The following is a 25,015-nucleotide window of genomic DNA, read 5'->3' as shown; positions in this document are numbered from 1 at the left end:
CTGAGGAAGCCGCTGACACTTAAAGGTGGAGAAACACGTTTCACGTTTTCTTTCCTTCTGGTACCAGCTCATCATAAACTTCTAACTACCATCTGAAGGAGGGGTAACTATGATGTTTACAGCTACTCACCCTTCATCCTATATGCTGCTTATGTCTCAGCCCGAATAGGCTATATTAACAGACTAATTCTTGTTTCTGCTGCTTGCTCTAAAACAATCTAAAGCCTATGCACGAAGTGCATCTAACATAAGTGCTGCTTGCTTAAAAATGAAAGCCTCTTCATGAACTACATCTTATATAAGTGCAATCCATTCCACCTTTTTGGATTACAGCTGCTAAATCACTAACATTAGTATTAACATCTTTGCTGTTACTGGCTCCTGTGGGCATTTTCCCTGTAACATCTAGAATATCCTCTGTGCAAGATCTTGTTGTCGTCCATGTTGATTGTATGTTAGTTAGTATATGTTATGATCTTTTTAATATTCCGTGTCTATAAATGTACCATTCAATTACGTTTACTATTTAAGCGCAGTGATCGTTTTCTTCTCTTTTCCTGCTTTAGTCAATATTGTCTAGCATATATTGTTTAGCATAGATAGACTGTGCAGGCAAGGCAATTTTAACTAGATCATAGACTCCCATTAGGTGCGTACACACGGGTGCAATTTCAGCACATATCGCTGGGAATATGGTCGCTGAGCGACCATATTGCCAGTGATTTGTGTGTGCTGTCGGCGATGAATCGCCGGGTACGCGCTCCCGTGTGCAGCCCCTGATGGTCGCTGGTCACAGGAGCTTGCTCCTGCGATCAGCTATTTCCCTGTCTCTTACCCCGGCAGAGTCTCCTGATTATCAGCGACCATCTCTGGTCGCTGAAGAACAGGAGAGACACTCAGCAATATATTGCTCAGCAATATATTGCTAGCAATGTATTGCTGAGCAATATATCTCCCCCGTGTGTATGGGGCATTACTTAGACAAAATCGATTAGTCAAAATCTCCGGTGCATCTAGCCACAATCTCTTGTGCATCTAGTCAAAGCTGCTTAGTCAAAATTGGCCATAGCCAATATCTCACAATTTGGGACTAAAGTCACAATGTGACGTGGCTAGGACACAGCGGGATTGTGCTGATTTACAGTATTTCATAGCAACACTTGTATATCTGTGCATGTCTGAATCTGTATGCTGTATGAAATTCTTCAGTACAGAAGCTGCAGCTTTTTCCCATGCTAATTCTCTTTGTGATACTGTATGTACACATACTCAGTCACACACGGATATATGTGTCACATATACTATTATTCAGTAGTCTCCTTTTAGATCCTTGTCACATTGAATTGCAAACAAGACACATTTTCAGTTAAAAAACACAAAAAAGATAACCATGGCAAGTAGAGTCACACAGGACAACCACCCTCCATCGAAGATCTTATTAAGAGGCTAGGAAATCTTTGACCACCAACAAAGATCTCCGGCCTCTTCCCTCTCTAAACGGTGGCATGCCTTCATTATCACAACTAGAGGCCATAGCCACAACTTTCCTGCCTCCAAACTGCATCAGACCATCAATCACTGATACACAGCTGATACTGCACTGCATTCTGTGAAGCAAGACCCATTTGCGCACAAGCAGAATCGGTCCTGCACATGTGCAAAGTACTAAACATTAATGCTTTGATCACCAGAGCGCAGATCTTCCAGAATGTTGTCTCCAGGCATCTGGATTGGCCCCAAAATGAAGGGTGTAGTAATATGATGGAGGCAGCCTGACCTCCAAATTCATCCAAACATTGAGAACCCTAAAACGGTCTGTACTACTGTCATTTTGTCATAACTTTAACTTTACAATCCACAATGGTCACTTCTTCTGAATGGAGTGATATATATCGACAGTCATTGGCTGCTAACATCAGGCCCAACAGTAGGTCATTTATACTGTACATTTTGAATGATATTAAGGGTTGTGTATGTTGTTAATATGAGTTCAAGATTAATAGAAGACAATGTTGGTAAGGAACACAGTCTGAGGCAGCTATTTTCATATTCCAACAATAATAAGAACATCACAAAGAACTTAACTAAGACGTTTGAATCAGTTTCATAAATTTGAAAAGAAAATATAAAACACAGGCACTAATTTGACGTTTGTTAAGTCTGTAAGTTCATTGTAAAGTATGCTTCCTTATGTGTGCCAAGAACTGTAATACAAATAACTAAATGACTATATAACTATATGAAACAAATCACAGGAAAGGCTGATCTCAGTAACATTTTTTACAGTACTTTCACAATTTTAGACATAGTTGGAAGATTCAACTCTGCAATAGCAACAGAGTGTCTCACAAAATTGTTGTGCGAAAGCCAGTAGCATCACAAATTTCCCTTGCATGTCGTAGACTTAGTGTATATGGATGGTTAATAGATTATGTCTAGGTTGGCAGTCAGTAGGTCAACAATATATGGTCAACACAAGCATAACATGGCTATGGTCCACACGTTCAAAGGCAGATGCTTTTTTGGGGATTTTTTAAAACCTTTTTCATACTTTTCCAACCTCGCCATGCGAGGGGACTTGGAACGCTAATTGGGGTTCAACTTGCTCGGTGTCGACATTCGGTTTTGACATTTTACTTGTATCAACCTTTTTTTCAGTGATGACATTGTGCATGTGGATCTTTTGGGGTGGACATAGTTATTGTCAACCTAGACATTGTTGACCTCATAAACCACACCTATCCGCTGGACAGAGCTGCTCACTGTTATCAGCATTATGTTCAACCTGCTCATGCTCGCACATGGCTCCTGACACATACATGTGTTATTTCATACTAGACACATACATGTGTGAAGTCTACTTAAGCGATACATATAAGCAGGGGCGTAGCTAAGGGTTCATGGGCCCTGGTGCGAAAGGTCAGCTTGGTGCCCCCCTACATACAACAAAATTAAAATCTCGGTCTGTTTATATTTTAATACATCAAGTATATTATGTTAATAATAGAACTAACATTTAAACATAGGATAGTAGTTTATTTAAATAAAATATTAAAAGAACAAAGATGATAAAACTGGAGAGGCCCAGGTTACTGGAAGCTATGGTGTGCTAGGTATTAATCTACAAGGCCAAAAGGATTATATTATGATACTAGTGGCCATGATATCTAGATGTGGCACTACAAATCCCAGCACATCCTCTATCGGCAGAGCATGCCGATGCCCACATCGGCACAGCAAGCTGGCAGGGAAGGGATATCCCCAGCACGGCTGTCTGTAATCCCCATGGCATCTCCTTCCTATGAGTCACCCAGGATGAGCCCCCCACCTTCCCTCCTCAGCATCATGGCGTCCCAGCAACGGAGGAGCTCGCTCATCCATAGCCGCAATCCTCCCGGCACAGCCACTCAATGCCCTTTCCCTACCAGCATGCCCAGCACCGCCGCCCGCCTAACGTTACCGGCCTAACCGCGGCATCACTGGCGCACCGGCCCCACTCACCATCCTCTACGCGGCGACTCTCTCCAGGTTACCAGGGGCAACTACGTCACCCAAGCCGCTGCTGCTGGTGACGCTGTACGCCCAATGGGCGGTCTTCTACGAGACGTATGGAGCGTGCTCCGCTGACGCCCGATGCTATCCGTCCATACTTAAAGCTGGAACGGCTCTGCGCATGTGCGAAATTATGCCATTAAACCTCGGCTGCCCTATTATAGTGGCGGGGGTTACAGTGGCGGGGGTTGGGCCCCCCTGGCTCAGGGGCCCGGTCGCAGGTGCGACCGCTGCGACCCCTGTAGCTACGCCACTGCATATAAGCCTGTCTGAGTTTTAGGGAACTAGTTGCATCTTTACTTTCATCACTTCATGAATGGAACCTTTTGTTCTTATACTGTAACTATGCAACACGAATCCTCCTGTATTTTCTTACCTTAGTTCATATACTGTACATCTTTTGGCGTTTTATTTATTTCACTCATTATAATGTTCAGTTGGTTTATAATTAACATTTTTATTGATCAATATAATAGGTACCCGTTAAATAAAAATCTTTGTTTTTCATAAAACCACATTTACATACAAAACAACGTTTTAACCATTTATCTTAATTTTTGTTAATTATTTCTAGCATGCCTCTACTAATGTTTCCTTACCCAATTATTTGTATAAATTATAACATGTTTCTCCATGGCAACCTTAGTTACAGACTATCCTCATTTCTTTTTTCCTGTCTATTAATTCATTAATTAAATTGCCATCGGATATAATCAGCAGAAAAAAAGCTAAATTGAATAACAACGTATTATAATGAAGTGCTTGATGTCTGCTACTACAGAAAGGGTATATAACAGAACATAGCATCAGCATCACTGTTTTCCAACACAAAATGCTGGTATGATGTAAGAAATGGATGCAGAACAGAAAACAACAGATGCTTGATTATAATTTTGTGTTGTATTCATGTACTGTAGATGCTAATCTACAATTAAAATGATCCAAACTCTATAGCCATTACCTACACAATTAAGGACATAAATAATGATACTGCATGTTATATGTGATATAAACAGCACATTAAAATGTGATGTTTATTTGAACATTTAAAAACTGCCAAAATGCTGAAATTCCATCTAGTACAACATGCATTGCATGCAAAACTCAATTTTAATAGGTGGGGCAGTACTGATGGTGTAATGGTTAGCATTACTGCGTTCCGGCGATGAGTTCGATTCCCATAATGGGAGTATGTATATTCTCCCTGTACTTGCGTGAGTTTCCTCCGGATACTCCGGTTTCTTCACACAATCCAAAAATATACTGGTAGGTTAATTGGCTCCCAACAAATGAACCCTAGAATGTGTGTGTGCGTGTACATGTGGTAGGGAATATAGATTGTAAGCTCCACCAAGGCAGGGACTGATTTGAATGTTCAAATATTCTCTGTAAAGCGCTGCGGAATATGTGTGCGCAATATAAGAAACTGTTTCTAGGATGACAGGGCTAGGTGTCCACATGGTTGTTAAGGTCTGAAAAAAGTCTAAAATGTAAATAAGCACAAAAAAAACTTTTCATGTTTCGACCATTGTCAGTCATGGTGTTGACCATTTGAGCATGTTGACCATATGGCATGTTAACTATTGACTGTTGACCTCAGCATTGTCTGCCACCCATCCGGATACCAATTTTTCCATTGCTGTTACTTGTACAATATAAATTGTCGATGAGAAAGTTTTCAAAGATCTGTCAATTCTGCATAGTTAAATACAATAAAAAAGTATGTGACAACTTTGGCTTTGCAATTCACAGTAGGTACTACAATGGTAGCCCTCATGGCCAGAGCCAGATTAAGGTCTAAATGGGCCTGGAGCTGAAAATTAGCAAGGGCCTATTATGCGCAATAATGCAAACAACAAAGGGTTTGTGGCCAGCACCTAATAATGTGGGAGGCGTGACCAGTGTTCTGGTTGGGTGGTCTGCTCATGGGTGTGTCTCTATTTGTATAAATACTTTCAACTAATTATATATGCCTGGAAAAGGCAGGGGGTTGGCATAGGAAAAATGCAGGGAGATATTTTGGCGGATGCCCTCCAAAGCTGCACCCACAGGATGCCGATGTCCTAAGATACTTGTGGGGTCATCCATAAAAAAATACTGAAAGCCGAAACTTGGACAACATTTCAGCACCTTTTATGTGGTCACCTAAGTTTACCACACCATATACCCCTTATACAAATCATGCAACACAATAGTAACCCCTTATACTGTACTTGTCTCTTACACATAGGGGGAAATTTACTAAAGGAAATTTGTAAAAAAAATAGGTGTATTTGTTTCCAGAAATACACTTATTTTTGACATTTACTATCCCAAAAATACGGCAATTTGTATTCGTATTGATAGCACATCAATACGACTACGAATTGCCATATTTTCGGGATAGTAAATGTCAAAAATAAGTGTATTTCTGGATACAAATACACCTATTTTTTTTACAAATTTCCTTTAGTAAATTTCCCCCATAATGCCATATGGAATGAGCCAAAATTCACACCGACTGAGCCAAAATTCACACAATGGCACACAGATTGAGTAAAAATTCAGGGATTTACCTGGGAATATGGTCCCAGGATCATGCAGGGACATTCCCGGGCTGGCCCATTTTACACCAGCCTAGTCCCTGCATTTTCTGGTGTGATGGGGAGAAAACCCCCCTCCTAAAACAACCATCTATATCCTCAGAACCAACTGAGCCTTTTACATGTGGGCTTCGAATGATTTTAGTCCCGTGAAACTGTGCCATTTGGTTCCCAAAAAATCTGTCCTCAAACAACATGAACAGCCATGAAATGACATTTCAGAAATGAAAAAATGAAAAGAAATCAGTTTACCCGCAATATCTCTAGAACCAATGAACCCATATGGACCAGCCTGGTATCAGATTGAAGACCCAGCGATTTGGGATTGAGATCAACCTCGAGCTTCTGTGATGCCAGAGGGGGAACTGGCAGCAGTTGGAACCGGGTGGGGGTCAGAATTAGCGGGTCCCATGTTATCCTAAGAGGGGAAAACGTTCCAGGTTTACCTAGCAGTATCTCCGGTTCCCAGGGGGCTAGCAATGCGACGCCGGGCTCATTGGAAAGCTCTGGCCCTCAGCTACAAAATGGGCCTATTTAGAGAGTGGGCCTGGAGCTGTAGCTCCATCAGCCCCATTGTTAATCCGGCCCTGCTCATGGCTATGTGCTTGTTACTAGACATTGTTAAGGTTGCTTGTCTTCTGATTCAGGGAACAGCATAAGTGCTGCTGCTGAGTTCTTCAATCATGGGATTTAGGGGCCTATACAAAGATCAGAGAAAAGCCCTGTCTTGTGGTAAACAGGGCTTGGAGAGTGTGATTTATTAATGAACAGATATCTGAGCTGGGAGCCGGATGACTGACTGGCAGTTGGGATTCTGACAGTCATTACACCAACGTCGGAATCCCGACTGCTAAAACTCCGACAGACGGGCAGTGGCTATTCCCCCTCATGGGGGTCCACGACCCCCATAGAGGGAGAATAGAATAGGTGGCAAGCATAACGAGCCACTGTGCCCACAGCACGGAGAGCACAGTAAGCCCGCAAGGGGATTCTTTGCGCTCGCCCCACTGTCTGAGTCTGGGCAGTCGGATACTGATGTCAGGCTAAAGACTGACGGAACCCTGACTGTTGGTGTGTTATACCACACCCATCTGAGCTATCCGCTTCTCCTGTGTGTTCAGATTCGCCAGCTCAGGCTAACATAGTCCCTGCTCATTTCAATCTAGTGGACTTTATGTAATAGAGAACACCTATCCTTGTGTATCAATGCAGTGGCGTAACTACATTTTGGGCGCCCCCCCGCCCTTAAAGGGAGGGCGCCCAGCCACTCACCCCGCCTGCCGCCCGCCGCACCAACCCCCGCAGTCTAGATTCAGATCCGATATATAAGTGGGTACCTGGGGGAGCGGCAGGCGAGGACCGCAGGCGGCGCAGATGGAGACCGGGGGCGCGGCGAGAGAATAGGAAGAAATCCTATTTAAAAGACCGGGCGGCCGCTGATTTGCTGAGCTCTCAGCCAATCAGCAGCCGCCCGGTCTTTTGAATAAGATTTCTTTATATTCTCCCGCCGCGCCCCCGGTCTCCATCTGCGCCGCCTGCCGCTCCCCCAGGTAGCCGTCAATGCAGGTGGGGGGGACGCTGCGAGGCGGCTGGGGGACACAGAGGCGGCAATTACTTACAGCTGAGCCGGGCAGGGGGAGCCGGGAGCTGTCACTGTCAGTACGGAAGGAAAAAAAAAAGCCCATACAATAAATCGGCAGCCTGTGATTGGCTGAGCGCTCTCTCAGCCAGTCATCAATTGGCTGAGAGAGCGCTCAGCAGCCAATCACAGGCTGCCCATTCATTGTATGGGCTTTTTTTTTCATCTTCAGTACAGACAGCTCCCGGCTCCCCCTGCCCGGCTCAGCTGTAAGTAATTGCCGCAGCTGTGTCCCCCGCAGCGTTTGTCCCCCCAGCCGCCTCGCAGCGTCCCCCCCACCTGCACAGGTAAAGACTGGGGATGGTGCGGCGGGCGGCGGGGTGTAACGTAACTATAGCACTGCAGCCCCCGGCGCCCGCACATGCATAGCGCCCCCCCCGCGGTCGCGGGGGCTGCGGTGCTATAGTTACACCCCTGTATCAATGCCTATTCCCTATAGATTGTAACCTTGTGAGCATAGCCCTCAAACCTTTTTGACAGACTTTAAATCCCCAGTTTGCTGGGTAAAGTGCAACAGAATTGCCAATGTGAAGTTCAACAGAATTTGCTGTGCTAAATATAAAAGACTGTTAATAAATAATAATAAATAATGATGAAATGGGCAGGAAAGTTGCTTATTCCTTGTTTAATGTCCCTTATACAGTCTGACTCCACCGCTATGATATTTCAGCATACACTGCGGCTTCTCTGAGCTCACCCACTGGCAAATGCACAGGAAGGCCTTGGTTCCTCCACTGGACAACGGCTGGTGAGAGGACTAGTGGATCCCAGATTCCATCAATGGCCAAGTATACATGAATTGCTACTTAACAGAAGTATATATCTTGTTGAACCTATGCTATAAATCGGGCTCCTTAGATGTTTGGACCATTCTTCTCTCTTCTATTACAGTAGTTTATTAGTATTGTGAACATTTATTTGTGTGCCTGTATCAGACTATTGATTTTTTAAAAGATTTGCTTTGCATCACTTGTACTGTAGATCCTTTCCCATTGTCCCAACCTCTTGTTAATGAGGTTGAAATAATTATTGATTTATCAAGTAATTTAATGTCATTTACCAGGTGAAACTAATCTTGTCTAGATAATGCACTGTACATGTGACAGGGGTCCACTCTGTACTCATCAGCCAGTGCCTCAAACTAAATGTGATCTGCATTATGTCTTGTAAATGCCAATACATGCCCTTATAAAAAAAAAAAAAAAAAGATTCAGTTATCTAAGCTATTACCTCTGAGATGTTTTAATATATATATTTTTGCAAATAAAACATTAGATACATTAACACAACTGCTAAAAAAAGAATTCCCATAGCATGTGATATAGAATAGTTTGGTGTGTGTGTGTGTGTGTGGGGGGGGGGTACATTTATGTTTTAAGTGGTTTTAGAGAATGAGAACTGCAGGCACACTGTTGGGGGGCATACCATTTTCAAAACCCCAAATTAACTTACTGTACTTGTGTTAATGTTTTGTGTTATCTGCTTATAACAATGATCTCAGATTTTACTCTACTTTATATTCTTCTACTTCAAATTGATAGGTCTTGCAGTGCTAGCTGACGGATAAGTTACAGACGGTAGAAGTTGTACAATTCAGCAGTTTGATCTTATGTTCAAAACCACATTTTCATTTGACCCTTTGAGTGCCGAAATCTCTGTGAGAGATGTTCAAAATATCAGGTAAATATGCCAGCGTTGCTCACATTTGTTTTATGAATTCAAATAAAAAATGTTATGTAAAAACGATTATAATTCCTATGTACTGTAAGGTAAACATTACAGGTCATTATGATGAATAAATATGTTTGCTTTCTAATGTAAAGTGCAACAGAATTTGCCACGCTAAATAATAAACTGTTTATAAATAAAAAAATGATGAAATGGGCAGGAAAGTTACTTATTTCCCTGTGTAATGTCCATCATACATTCTGACTCCACCCTTTGATATCCCAGCAGCCACTGCGGCTTTCTAGATCTCAGCCACTGGCAAATCCACAGAAAGGCCTTGGTTTCCCTGGACAACAGCTCGAGAGAGGACCAGTATATCCCAGATTGCATCACTTGCAAAAACTTGAATTGCTACTTAACCCTTTGAGTGCCATGTGAATTTGTCAAATTAGGTGTGAATATTGCCAAGCAAACATTTTTATTCATCATAATGACCTGTAATGTTTATGTTATATAGGAAATATCTTTTTTTACACAACATTTTTTACTTGAAGTTATATAACAATGGTGATTGACGCTGGCATGTTTAGTGGATATTTCACACATCTCTAACAGAGATGTTGGCAATCAAAAGGTTGACCACATTTCCATTTGACTCTTTGAGTGCTAACATCTCTGTGAGAGATGTTCAAAATAGCCAGTAAAAATGCCAGTGTTGCTCACATTTATTATATAAATTCAAATAAAAAATATTGTGTAAAAAAAAAATTGCATTTCCTATATAAGGTACACATTACAGGTCATTATGATGCATTAAAATGTTTATTTGGCACTTTTCATACCTATTTTGGCAAATTCACTTGGCACACAGGGTTAATAACTTAATCAGCTCTTAGATGTGTTGAAAGTAACTTAAAAAAGTAGTAAATGTTGACATTTAAGGAAGGCTACTAAATAATATATTTATTTTTAAAACTGCTATGTAATTGTAAGACGTAATATTTTTTTCTACAAAATTAGACTTAAACATTTTACTTATAAATACAATTCAATAATAAACACAATGCTTAGTATACTGTACATTATTTTAATATCCTTATGGTAATTTATAATGTATTATTTACATCAAAATCACATAAAATAAAACATATTTCAGCTTTGCATTTACAGTATTACATAAATAAAAATATAAATGAATAAATAACAAAAAAAGTTTAGCAATATAGAATGTTACATTGCTGATGTTGATGTAATTATTTTTTCCTTACTTTTAATAAAAATAAAATAAAAAAAAAACAGTCAGAAACTTGAATAACTGTACCCAAAACAAAACGTATAGTTTTTAGAGAAGATAAAAAAAAGGTAAGTAAAATCAGACAGATGTACAGTATAGACTTCTTGGGCCAAATGTAATCGGATGTAAAAATCAGAAAGTGAGAGATTCTGAAAAACCAGATTGGTTTTGCCATGTAATTGGTTGCCACTATAAAAAATGCAAAAACTCTCTCATAATATCTCACTTTCTGATTATCTAACCCTATTACATTTGGCCCCCAATGTGCAAGAATGGAAAGTAAGGTTTGGGCCCGTCACAGAGATTCCTCCTACTGATACAGTAGATTGAATGGAGATAGAATAGTGTGCTGGTAGACTGGGGACAGATACAGTAAATGCTAAAAATGCTTCCAGCTTTTTTCTTCACTAATTCATCTCTACCCAAAATGTTTTAGGTACAGTTATCCTATATATATATTTAAGCTTTAGGAGTGTTCCTTCCTCCAAGGAACTGTTTTTAAGACTCTTCCATTTCAGTTGCTTATAGGCAATGGAGGAGCTTACCTGGCCACAGGACAAAGGATGAGCTCATCTGACCACACGACTTTCAGCAAGCTGGTGGTGAGCACTGGATATAGATATACTGTACATATAGGTAGCTTTAGATAGACACATCTATAGAAATATCAATAGATCGATAAATATGATTTTATGAAAATGTATTTACAATAATCTAATAATCTGATATAAATGAGTACCCTATGTAATGTTTTGAAATAAATCAAGAAAAATGTTTTTGTATATTTACTCAAAACAAAAAAGAAAAAATACTTATTATTAGTACACATTGTTACTAAATAAACAAAATAATTAAATAAAATTGAAGCAAAAATATACAGATATTTCCTCTTTTTCATACAAAAAAAGAGAATAAAAAAGACCTCATAGAGATCATATGTAAACCTGTAACATAGAAATATCTTTCTTTGTAATACTAATATTAGTAATAAACTACTTTTAAGTGAGTCAGTGTAGATTATATTATAACAAGCATGTTTAACATTGAGCAGTCGAACCAGTCACTTATCTAGCCTCTGTAGAATTGTTTGCAGTTGTCTGAATTTTAAGCAGAAAAAAAAAATCAACAGCTGTATCAGCCTAGGATATCTGGAAACATTGGATGAGAGACATCAAATCTGCTTTTATACCATCATTTAAAAATCCATAGAGTATGGGATTTAAACAACAGGAGACCATGCCAAGCAAGTGACAGATGCAATAAACTAATTTGAAATGTCGATTGGAAATTAGATTGGCATTAAAATCAGTTACAAGGTGAAAGAGGTGAAGTGGCATCCAACTGACAGCAAAAGCCAAGATCAATACAGTTAGTCTACAGAAAACACGCCTGGATCTCTTTTTTATCCTTGTTATAGATTGAGATACAGAGTTCGTGTTTTGTAGTTCAGAGTTCTCTTCAGGTTTCATTTCAAAGCATATGGGCACTCCTGGTAGGTAGACACTCAAAGGTAATGTTTGGACACTAGAAGGAAGTGTATGGCTCCGCTCTGTGGTAGATGTTTCTGGAATGTCCCCAGTGTTGCTCTCTTGGTGTCGCCTCAAAATCGCTGGTACAACACTTGCTGATTTTTTGCTGTATCGCTTCCTGTGTTTACGGACACAAGAATAACTCCACCTACGACTTCTTGAGATTTCAACTTCAGATTGATTTGTTTTAGGATGTTGAAGTGTCAGATTGATCATCTCATTTTCTTCAACTTTAACATCTCTGTTTGGTAACCGTGAACTTATGCTGCTACAAACACTTGTATGACTAATAGTTAGACATGATAATGGCAATATGTATTGCACCAGCAATAAAGAAATGGTGAAGGCAATTCTATACGAATCAGATGGCCATGACTCAACGCAGAGATAACTGTTCATCAATGGTTCTAAGTTGAATGCCTCACTCAAATTTATAATCTTATGAAAAACAGGCAAAGGCGAACATATGGTGAAGCCAAGGGTCCAGACAGTAGCAATCAAGAAATATCCATGGTTTGCAGTTAAGTTAGTCGAAAGTGGATGTTTTATCATGTGGTATCTCACCAAGGCAATAGACATAAGCATTAAGGTTGAGATCAGAACAGAAACACACTGGAGAAAAGGTACGACATGACACATAACTTCACCAAAGATCCACTGATCAAGCAAGACACATGTCAGTGTAAATGGTGAGCAGAAGAGCACAACTAAAATATCAGAAAAGGCCAAGTTTCCAATGAGGTAGTTTATTATAGTTTTCTGTTTACGTTTTCTGAAAATAGCCAGCAGAATAAGAAGATTTCCCATAAATCCCAGTAGGCTTACGAATGTATACAGCCCAATTAGAAAGTATCGTATGTCATCCACACTGCTGTTGTAATCTTCCCATGCAGGAAAATTGGTGGCTGTTGTTGTAAATGTGCTATTGTCCTGTTTCAATACAGTTCTGTTATTTAAGTCTTTCATGTCCAAATCCATTTCACAGCCCTGATTTGAGATACAAAAGAAAGCAATTAGTAAGCTAATGTGAAAGTCACAAGCTGCAAAAGAGCCACGTCCGTATTGATTAATTGCTTGTTCAAAAATACTATTTTTTATGGAGCATCATAACATACAGTACATGTATAAATAAAGCTTTTGCAGAAAATTTACAAAGTTGATAAACAAGTTAAGCCAATCATCCAATAGGATTACTGACATGTGGAAATGCAAACATTAGTAACAGCCACTAATGTATGGCATCCAATGTTTGTATGAATATAGGTATTTAGGGACTTCTTGTTTCTGTATTAGATATTATGTAACATGTTGTATATCAGTACATATGTGGGAAACAATAGGACCAGATTAATTACTAATATCATAATCAGCAAAGTTGTAACTCGGCTGGAACACAGCTTCTTAGTAAATTTTTTCTTAAAATTGAATGTTAGTAAATTTATGATTTGGACAGTAAAATAGAATGTCAATTTAAATTTAATACCAGTCAATTTAAATCTACTTTAATATTAAATACAAAATTGTACATTAGTAGATATAACTCACAGAGTCCAAATTATAACAATGGGAGCCAAAGTGGGGAAGCAGAGAACTTACATAGAACTTACATAAAACCCCATGCATTCCTCTTAAATTAAATCCTATTTTTTTGATACATACAGTAGTCCCTTATTCAGATCTGATTGCAGTACAAATTTGTTTTCAAAATGGGCAAAACCATGTGCACTGCAGGTGGGGCAGATGTACCATGTGCAAAGAGAGTTAAATTTGGGTAGGGTGTGTTGAAACTGAAATCTAAATTGCTGTCTGAAAATAATGCAGCCAGTATTTACCCTGTACAGAAACAAAGTAACACACAAATCTAACTCTCTCTGCACATGTTACATCTGCCCCACCTGCAGTGCACATGGTTTTGCCCAGTTTGAGAACAAATTTGTACTGCGATCAGATCTGCATAAGGGCCATAATGTATGCCTTATTTTCTATATTAAAGAAGAATCTGTTAGCAATAACATGTTAACCAAACCATCCCCACTGATGCACTTCTATTTATCAGATATTTACCCACGGTGCCCAGCCATTTAGTATGCGTTGAGAACACACTGAGTGGCTAGAGGATCAGAGTCAGAGCCAGGGGTTTGGGCATGGACCACTCAGGCTTTACTAGCGCAGAGAAGTAATTACTTTTTGGAATTCTATATAAATAAAACTCTCTATATACAGGGCCGGATTTCCCACTAGGCCCGTGAGGCACGGGCCTAGGGGCGGCACATATTAAGGGCGGCAGCCAGCAGGGAAGTTTTTACAGGGGACGAGCCGCACGGCTCATCATCCCACAGCAGCATCATCCCGTCAGTCTAAGACACCTCGGCGTCAGCGGGTTGCGGTGCTCCCCAAGTGTCGGCCTGGGCTGCAGCATCTTCCCTCACCCCTGTTAGGGTATGTTAAGCGGCTCTTAGCTCCCGATAGTGCTGCCGCTGCTGCCACTGCCAGGATGTCTCAGCCCTCTCCCTGCCCGCATGACTGCTGCTGCGGAGGAGCGCGGTGTCCGGGCTGCTGGTGCCCGACACCACCGCTATTGTCGCCGCTGCTGCCCGCATATTTCTGCCTTCTCCCTGCCTGCTGGTGACTGCTGTGGAGGAGGAGGAGGAGTGCGGTGTCCGGGCTACCAGTGCCTGCCATCACTGCTATTGCCGCCGCTGCTGCCGCCTGGGTGTCTCAGTCCTCTCCCTTCCCGCTGGTGACTGCTGCTGCGGAGGAGCCCGGTGTCCTGGACAAGTGAAAGAGGTAACCCCGGGGAGCAGCCTTCTTGAGCTACCTCCACTCTGACCTAATTTAAAAATTAAAAAAGGGTCCTCCCTCCGGGTCCAGGGGGCGGCCCAAAAATTTGTGCCTAGGGGCGGCCTGACCCCTAAATCCGTCCCTGTCTATATAAATAAAACATTATTCTCTTACTGTATAACTGTAATTATTTTCTAGTTCGACAAATATCTAAAAGTACATTTTTCCTGTTAATATATAAAACTAAACTGTGAGATGTTGACATACTTTATATTTTAATACTAAATAAATGAAAGCAGAATTCGCTATGCACACAACCAGCAGAAATATTTCTGCAGTTACAATTTTTTAAAGACTTTAATAAGTACGTGATGTTCTTGAAAGACAATAATTATATTGCTATTCATGCTCACAAGAGTACCACTACCCTAGTTCATTGTCAAGTGTTTGTAATATTTACATAACCTTCAAAATCTCCTTCTATTCCACTGTAACCAAGCAACGTATTAAAGGTTACATAAGCGACCATGTGCAAAAAAACAATATTTATTGCATTTATATTTTGCAGTAAATTCTGCTGAAATATCTTAACATGGACTTGAATTAATTTAAGTTAAAGCAACATGTACAAATGTGTCCTCATACATCTTGCCTCAATACACCACGCAGAAGGTAATGCCTGGCATGAGTGAGCTGAAAAATTTCCTTGCAACTCTACTAGCATCATGCATCTTGATAAGAGGCACAAGCAGACTCTGCTGAATAAAATATGTTGCATGCCTATATTGACCATGTGACCATGGCTGTATCCGAATATGAAATGGAGGTCTACAGTGTTTTCCTACAAAAACACTAAAATGTACTATTTCGAATGCAGATACATCTTGCGACGCACACAAAATACATTGCAGGCATTCTGCCTATCATTTAAATCTGAATAAGCTGGTTGTGTATTCTATTCACATTACTTTGCGAATAAGAGGCATTATAATGCAAAAGTTGCAAAAATTGATGCTCAGCGCTACCAAGTCATGATACGACATAGTGTGACTAAGTGCTGTTTAACCCTTTGAGTGCCAAGTGAATTTGTCAAAATAGGTGTGAAAATTGCCAAGCATTTTTATTCATCATAATGACTGTAATGTTTACCTTATAAAGGAAACAATCTTTTTTAACACAACATTTTTTATTTAAATTTATATAACAAATGTGAGCGAGGCTGGCATTTTTAGCAGATATTGTGCACATCTCTCACAGAGATGTTGGCACTCAAAGAGTTAACATGCCAGGAGGCTACATGTTTGGATACATCTTTGGGGGAAATTTACTAAAATAGGAGTTCTATTTCAGATAGGATTTTGCCATGGGCAACCAATCAGATAATATCTATTATCCTCTAGAAGGTGCTAAATAAATCAGAAGTAGAATCTGATTGGTTGCCTATAGCGACATCCCATCTGAAATAAAACTCCCATCTTAGTAAATCCCCCTCCCCTCTATGTTTGTTTTGTTTTATCGTTTTGATGGTACCCAATTTAAGTTTTTTTCAGGACACATTGTTCTTCATTGTGGTAACATGGAAAGAAATGTATCTAAACTTGGATTTTTTTTCTTGTCTAGAATCACACCTCTCTTTCAAAAACAATATGCAATTGTTTGAGCCAGAGTGACTGCTAATATTTACATACAGGGGTTAAAGTGAGCCAGAACGGGGTGAAACTGCATTCCGCCAGTTCCATTTTGGAGGCGGAACGGTTCCGCCTCTATCCGGTCACCATGCCCCACTGTTTGTCCCTGCCTCAGGGCTGCCTCAGGGCTGGCCCAACCATTATATTGAGCCTGTGTACCTTAAGCGGCCAAATAAGGCCGCTTAAGGAGGAGGAGGGTGCCGGGAGCAGCCTGGACTGGCGGATGCTGGCGGCAGATGCAGGGTGAAGTGCTGCAATGGGTGAGTCCCGGCTGGGCTTCAGCAGGCAGATGGGTACGATCTCTTTGCTAAGCTGCATATGGGCTTGGGGGAGTGGTGGGTGTGCGAGCTCCGCAGAGTCTGGGGGAGATAAGAGAAGGCAGGCAATGTGCGGAAGGAGGAGGTGGCTGCGTGTCAGCCGTGGCTGCTGAGATGAGACTGCGGCTCCCGTCTGCTGTACAGACAAAATAGGCAGGTCCCTCCACCCCTCTACTGGAGCTCTTACACAGTGGCGTCCTCTGTATGCACCTCCAACTCCCTGCTAATATTTAAGCCCTGCACCTCTCAATCCAAATTTCCTTTCACCCAGTGCACCTGTCAGCCCATTTACCTCTCTCTCCCAACACCTCTCATTCTCCCCCTGTGTGCACCTAAAATCTCCCTGACAATCTACATCACTCTGCTCTCCCTATGGACCCTGTGTGCCCCAGCATCTCCTTAAATTTCCCTATCATGCTGCTTCCCCTTCATGCCCTCTATGTGCCCCAACATCTCTGTAACTTTTCTCTTCACCCTGCTCCAGTTTATGCCCTGTGTGCCCCAGCATCTCCTTAACCTTAGACATCACCCTGCTCCCCCTCATGCCCCCTGTGTGTCCCTAGCATTGGGATAAAAAATTAAGGGGTAGATTTATTAACTGGTGAAGTAGGGCATATGCGCTATCCCCGTGCGCTAAAGCAGGGGACAGCGCTTCCCCTCATGTATCATACCTGCTGTGCGGGTACTTTAACGGCGGCTGTGCGGGGGTGGTGACGTAGCACATGTACTAGTTTTAGTACAGCGCGCATTGCACATACCAAATTTATCAATCTTCTTTATGTGCACTTTGTCTGTGTCTTCTCCTTCTCCTTAACGTTACATTTGTCCGGCGCTGTTTGCTTCACATTGGGTTTTTCTTTTTTTTGTTCATTTCAACAAACTTTATTTGTTTCATCAGTGAGTAGCCGGTGTCTGAGGTCACGAGCAGTGGCGCCTTCTACTCACGGAGCCTGCTCTTCTGACTCCCCGCCGTCCGGCTGTTTAATCTGCGCATGCACCGGGTACACATCACGAGACAAAGGTATCCGGCACATGCACAGATAACACAGGCGCACGGGAAGGCACGATATGTTATGGGAGGCAGGGGATAATGCACTGCCATAACGAAGACCACTCTGTTCATACATAAGGGCGACTTGCAGGTGAGCTTCACCACAATAAAGTGGTGAAGTGAACCTGTGTCCATATCGAACCTTATGCACATAATGATAAATCTACCCTAATCTATCAGCTAATTATCTGTGCTCTTGGTGATGTGTGTTATAGAGCCCCGTGCGGCTGCCATTACTAGCTCAGTTGTAGCCTCACACCCCTGTTTAGCCTCCCCGCTTTAGCTGGCAGCAATTTCTCCTTTACTATAAGTCTGGCCACTTGCCCAGGGTAAAGGTCGGGCCAGCCCTGTTTGCACACTTGCATCACTGATGACCTGTACGCCTATGCTCGGGCCCCATTTCTATTTGGGCCCAGGACTTAAGTACCCCAAGACCCCTAATGTAAATGTAAGCCATTTTATTAGGGGGTAGAAATATCACATTGTAAGAACCTACCCCCTCGTATAACCTGCAACACTGTCACATCAGTTACATTCCCTATCTGCAGCTGCAAAGCCCTACAGCATCAGTGTGTGCCAACAATACTGGAAACTGTAGCAGGGCCCGATTCAGACCTGATTACTGGACTGCAAATGTTCAGCGAACAATGATAAGGTAAATGCCACCACGCCACATTCTCCACCCGACCCTGTGCACGGCTGTGAATACGTTCACAGCCATGCACATGAGGAAAACCATTCATATTGTGTAATGGGCATTATGGTGTGTGGCATAATGTGCAATGGGCATTACGATGTGCATAATCCCCTGTCCCACAAAAATGCCCTAAATGTTTGCAGCACGCCTTCGCCGCGCAATGTTAAATTTTTTTGGGGGGTGGTATTAATTCACACTATGGGGCATATTTTGAATTAGAGTTGGTATTATGTGTGCTGCATTATTCTTTTCATGTCTGGGTGCTCAGGCTCCACACTGCTGCTGGAAATGGCCACTTTACCATTTATCCGGAGATCTGTGAATGTGCAGTACGGTCTGAGTGCTCTAGTGCTCAGATGTTGCTATTCCAGGCAGAAAGGAGGGGGCCTGACAGCACATGGGCCTCCTCCTCTCATAAAACGCCCTTACTATGATGAGTCTCAGGTCGACAAATTTCAACAACAAAAGCATTTGCAGCATGAGGTTTGTAGATTTCCAGGGGTACATTTACTGGGTGTGGATTTCCAGGGGTACATTTACTGGGTGTGGATCAGTTGGTCACCAGCAGGCTGTTAGACAGTCATTAGGTCAAAACCATTAGGTCGACGTGCATTTAGGTCCACATGCAGGAAGGTCAACATGAGTCTAGGCTGACATAGTCATAAGGTCGACAGGGTCACGGAGACGTTCGGATGGGTAGGGGAGGGAGTGAGCTGGCGGGGGCGGACATAGGCCCTGGGAAGGGGCATCCCCATTAAATCGCTGGGCGTTCCCCTGGTAAAGCTGCCGGATGACGCTACATGATGTCAGTGCCCACCACCAATAATTCTGAGATGTGTAGCCAGGATAAAAGTAAGTACAAGTATGTTTATCTATTGGGAATCACGGAGGTGTAATGGTTAGCATTACTGCCTCACAGCACTTAGACTGTGCGGAGTTTGTATATTCTCCCTGTACTTGCTTGTGTTTCCTACGGGTACTCCGGTTTCCTCTCACAATCCAAAAATATACTGGTAGGTTAATTGGCTCCCAACAAAATTAACCCTAGAATGTCTTTGTGTACTTGTACATGTCGTAGGGAATATAGATTGTTGTAGGGACTGATGTAAATGTTCAAATATTCTCTGCAAAGCGCTGAGGAATATGTATGTGCTATATAAGAAACTGTTAATAAATAAATAAAATCTATGAAGGGGAAGAAAAATGGTAAGCGACCATCGAATGTTTTTATCTTTTGTTATTTTACACATCCCCTCGCATGGAACAAAGGTGATTTGGTGGCAGGAAGGGTGGGTGTTCGGTCGTGCGCCGGGTGGTGATGAATCACCCCCTTTATCTCTCTCCACGGTATCTCTCTCCAAGGTTTAAATGCATCTCTTCCCTCAATTGTTAACATGCTCCAACACCATAATTACGTCAGAGACACTAATCATATCATTTACATTATTGTATTTCATGAGTCAGATTAATATGATCCAAACATTGTAGGCCTTCCACAATAAAGAGAACATGAGTGTATTAATATAAAAATAAACCAGGACTGTTGTATTATTGTAATCACCCCAGTTAACATTTAATCACCAGTTAACATGTTGCTAGTTATAAAATGCATTTTTATTTTACCATTTTCAAATATAGAATCATATTGAAATAATTATTTCATTGCTATTTTGTTTGATTTAGATGCTAGTAACTTTTTTTTACAAGGTATCTGGAAATTCTAGTTTTCATCTTAACACCCATTTAATCATATGCTGCTTATTACAATACACCAGGTTACATAGCATCAAGTAAGAAATAAATTATATTTTACCAGTTTAGGTTAAACAAAGGCTATATCATAGATTGCTTTAATAAACTACTAGCATCACTGAATTATTTAACCTCAATATGATTTATTACTTATTAAAGCAATATTGTTAGAATACATGAGTGGCAAGGATATTGGCATAAACCAAGAAGGATAAATTGACATCATAAAATATTTACTGTAGGTTCATTGACTAGTCTAGTGACATCAGAGAGTGCAAAAGATAATAAAATCACTTGCTGGTACTAATAATGCACAATATTGTGTTGGCTATCCTCCCATGTTTTGTGTCCCAGTTTGGTTCTCCAAACTACTGGTTAATTAATGAGTTTGTTTGGCACAGGGTTAGTAAAACTGCAAAGGAGGAGGACAAACTTTGTTGAATATGCAAAGGATTTTAATAATGTAATGGTGCCAAATATTTGCTTGGGTGTGGTATATTTCTCCGACAGTCGGGATTCCGACAGTCATTACTGAGACATCGGAATCCCGACTGCACAGCGTGGGGAGCGCAATGAAGCCCCTTGTGGGCTCGCTGCGCTCGCCACGCTGCGCTCGCCACGCTGCAGGCACGGTGGCGAGCTGCGCTCACCACCTATTTTATTCTCCCTCTATGGGGTCATGGACCCCCACAAGGGAGCAGTCGAGATTCCGACTGTCGAGGAGCCATCCGGCACCCATTTGCTTAAACTGGGACACCACCACCTACACTACTTGGATTACAAATCACTCAAATCGAGAGGATACCTCTACCATTCTGAGGATAACACACACCCTTCAGCGTGATTCAGCAAGGTTTATGGACTCCCTCAATCTCCACTTCACCAAGTACGGACATAACCAGATCTGATTAAACTGATAAAGAACCCATGGGACTCTCCAATTTGTCCTTTTTATTTGAATATACAATTATCAAGCTATATGGCCATTATTGTTATGTACACTTGTTGCTACTATTGATTGTACTATATATATTTTTAATAATTTTATTCTATGAATAATAAATACAACATTGTATTACCTAATTGATCTAATCATATTTTTAGCGCTCCACCCCCCCCCCCTTTTTTTGTTCTGACCATGTCCACTATCATGCTCATGCTGCGGTGGCTGTTTCCTTGGACCCCACCAGAAAGGCCTGGCTCCCCCCCCTCCTGCCATTGCAGCCCAGGCCAAATATCTTTGCCCACTGTCCCCACTGTCACTCTCCCCACTGTCACTCTCCTGTGTCCATCGCTGTCACTCTCCCCGCTGTATCTGTCCCTGTGTCCCCCTTTTACTCTCCCTGCATCCCCCCTGTGTCTGTCCCCACATCACCTGCTGTCACTGTCCTTGAATCCCCAGCTGTCACTCTCCCCCGTCCCCTGCTGTCACTGTTCCCACATCGCCTGCTGTCACTGTCCCTGCATCCCCCACTGTAACTGTCCCCATGTCCCCTGCTGTTACTCTCCATGCACTCCCCTCTGTCACTGTCCCCACATGCCATACTGTCACTGTCCCTGCATCCCCTGCTATCACTGTCCCCGCATCCTCCACTGTCACTGTCCCCACGTCCCCTGCTGTTACTCTCCATGCATCCCCCTCTGTCACTATCCCTACATCCCCCGCTGTCACTGTCCCCACATGCCACGCTGTCACTGTCCCTGCATCCCCTGCTGTCTCTGTTCCAGCATACCCCACTGTCACTATCCCAGCATAAAAAAGAAGTAAAATCCCTAGTTTTTTGCTGTTATATGGCTGCCACAGAGATTATATCCTGGTGGTGTTCCCAAACCTCCAAGTATTGTACAAAACAGCAAAAGACAATGAATATACCTCAAATGGCGCCAAAGAAAACAATGACTTATTATCAGTCCCCTAGTGTGATAACCAGAGAAATGAGAACACAAAATAAAAATATACTTCCATTCAAATGTATCCATTCCTAATCCATCATGTTGTTCAGTATGCTTCTTTAAACGTATAGGAATCCAAACCAATACATGTATACATGCAGGGAAACAGAGGGCCTATGATAGTGAAGCCAGTTTTTTAATACAAGTAAAACATGTACACAAACAACAATACATTTTAAAACAGGGTCCAAAGTGGTCCTAGAAAGCAACAAGAACAATTACCAGCAAATGGACAGAACTGGTTTTAAAGTTTTTGTTATAGTCACCAGTCCAACGCCTGGGTGGAGGGACTGGGATATGCTAATCTGCTGGAAAGAAGCTCATCCCTGGATCCTTCTGGTCTTGATTAAAATGCCACAAGTCCTCCAATGTGTTTCGACCCATAAGCTAGTGTGGTCTTTCTCAAGGCTAGTGCTTAAAACCAGTTCTTTCCATTGCTTGTACTGTAATTGTTCTTGTTGCTCACATTTCCTGGACCACTTTGGACCCTGTTTTAAAACATATCCGGACTGATCATAGACTGACTCATGATAGACAGTCATATGGTCGACCACTAATGGTCGACAGATAAATGGTAGACAAGGTCAAAGGGTCGACAGTCAAAAGGTCGACAGGGTTTAAAGGTCAACACACAATAGGTCGACAGGGTCTAAAGGTCGACATGAAAAAGGCCGACATGCATTTTTTGACAAAATTTTCAGCCGACATGTGCCGACAGGCAGTATTTCATGCCCTACCATTCACTAGGGCTTGGAGGAAGAATAAAAAAGTGTGCCGAGCACAGCGAGGCACCGAGCCCGAAGCATGGCAAGCGCAGCGAGCCATGCGATGTCAACATAGATGCCCTAAAAACATTAAAAACTCATGTCGACCTTTGTCCATGTTGACCTTTGGGATGTCGACCCTTTGACCATGTCGACCTTTATAATGTCGACCTTTTACCTGTCGACCCTTTGACTATGTTGACCTTTTTCATGTTGATCTTTCAACCATGTTGACCTTTTACCTGTTGACTTTTAGACCCTGTCGACCTTTAGACCCTGTCGACCTTGTGACTGTCGACCATTAGTGGTCGACCATATGACTGTCTATGATGAGTCAGTCTATGATGCATACCATAACCTTTTAAAATGTATTGTTGATTGTGTACATGTTTTACTTGTATTAAAAAACTCTCTCTCTCTCTCTCTCTCTCTCTCTCTCTCTCTCTCTCTCTCTCTATCTATCTATCTATCTATCTATCTATCTATCTCTGTATGTTTTATGTTTGCTGTCTATATTCTGTGGCCAACTTCTCCCCCCCCCCCCCTCTCTCTACCCAGAATGTGCCCACCTTCTGCCCAGCATCTCTGTCCCTTTCTCTGCCTAGAATCTGTCCTCCCTCTGCCCAGCATCTGCCCTCCTCCTCTCTGCCCAGCATCTGCCCCTCTCTGCCCAGCATCTGCTATCCTTCTCTCTCTATCCAGCATCTGGCCCCCATCTGTTCACCCAGCATCTCCCCCCCCCCTTCTGCCCAGCATCTGATCCCCCTCTATCTGAACAACATTTGTCCCCCCTCTCTCTCTGAGAAGCAACAACCTCTCTTTTGCCCCCTCCTTTCTGCAAAGCATTTGTCCCCCTTCTCTATCTCTCTGCCCAGCATCTGTTACACCACTTATTTTGCCCGTAACTGTCCCCTCTCTCCGCATAGCAGCATCTGTCAGTGCTCCCAGTGCTACCCGGAAGTGTGAATTCCAGTGGCGCTGGACACTTATCCCTGGACAACGAGTATGTAACCCCTGGGCAATGCGCATTTAATCCACTCTGGGCAATGAGCATTTAATTCCCCCAGGGTAACAAAAATATAATCCCCCTAGGTAATGAGCATGTAATCCCCTTGGAAACAGGCTTCTAATACCCCATTGGCAATGCGCATGTAACCCCTAGCAATGACCATGTAACTCCTGGCTACGAGCAATGTATGTAAGCTGTAGTTATGTGGAATAATACTGGAATAATACTGGAACTGTATATATTGGGCATTATGGTGTGTGATATAATGTGTAATTGTCATTATGGCCGGATGCAGTTAAAATCCCGGCGGTCGGGATCCCGGTGTTCAGAATCCCGACGCCGGAATCCCGACCGCCGAAATCCCGACACATTCTCCCTCCGTGGGTGTCCACGACACCCCTGGAGGGAGAATAAATTAGTGTGCCGAGCGCAGCGAGGCACCGGGCCCGCTGCGTGGCTAGCGCAGCGAGCCCGCAAGGGGGGGCGATCCACGTCCCCCCCTTGTTGGGATTTCGGCTGTCGGGATTCCGGCGTCGGGATTCTGAACGCCGGGATCCCGACCGCCGGGATTCAGTACTGAATCCCATTATGGCATGTGGTATAAAGTGTAATGGGCATTACAGTGAGTGGTACAATATGCAAAAAGCATTACAGTGTGTGGCATAATGTGTAACGGGCGTTATTGTGTGCGCTATGTGTAATGGGCATTACAATGTGTGGCATAATGTGTAAGTGGCTT

The 25,015-nt window shown here is 42.4% G+C and overlaps 1 protein-coding gene across 5 annotated transcripts in view; it reads right to left on the bottom strand.

Annotated features, from left to right (window-relative positions):
* NPY5R (neuropeptide Y receptor Y5) overlaps positions 1-25,015 on the bottom strand; it is a 249,620-nt gene that overhangs the window by 162,046 nt on the left and 62,559 nt on the right. For 3 of the 5 annotated variants that reach the window (XM_083172776.1, XM_083172769.1, XM_083172760.1), the window contains exon 2: positions 10,600-13,251. The exons of 1 other annotated variant lie outside the window; for it this stretch is intronic. In XM_083172776.1, the coding sequence (XP_083028902.1) occupies positions 11,875-13,242 (1,368 nt within the window). In that variant the 5' untranslated portion in view covers positions 13,243-13,251 and the 3' untranslated portion in view covers positions 10,600-11,874. Of the gene's footprint in view, positions 1-10,599; positions 13,252-25,015 lie in introns of those variants that run through there. One more of the 5 variants, XM_083172750.1, reaches the window with a different exon arrangement.

This window comes from Crinia signifera, chromosome 1 (assembly GCF_055691185.1).
Source record: "Crinia signifera chromosome 1, ASM5569118v1, whole genome shotgun sequence".
NCBI classification, from domain to species: Eukaryota; Metazoa; Chordata; class Amphibia; order Anura; family Myobatrachidae; genus Crinia; species Crinia signifera.
The sequence above is the reverse complement of the archived record's forward strand: the minus strand, read 5'-3'. Positions and strand labels throughout refer to the sequence as shown.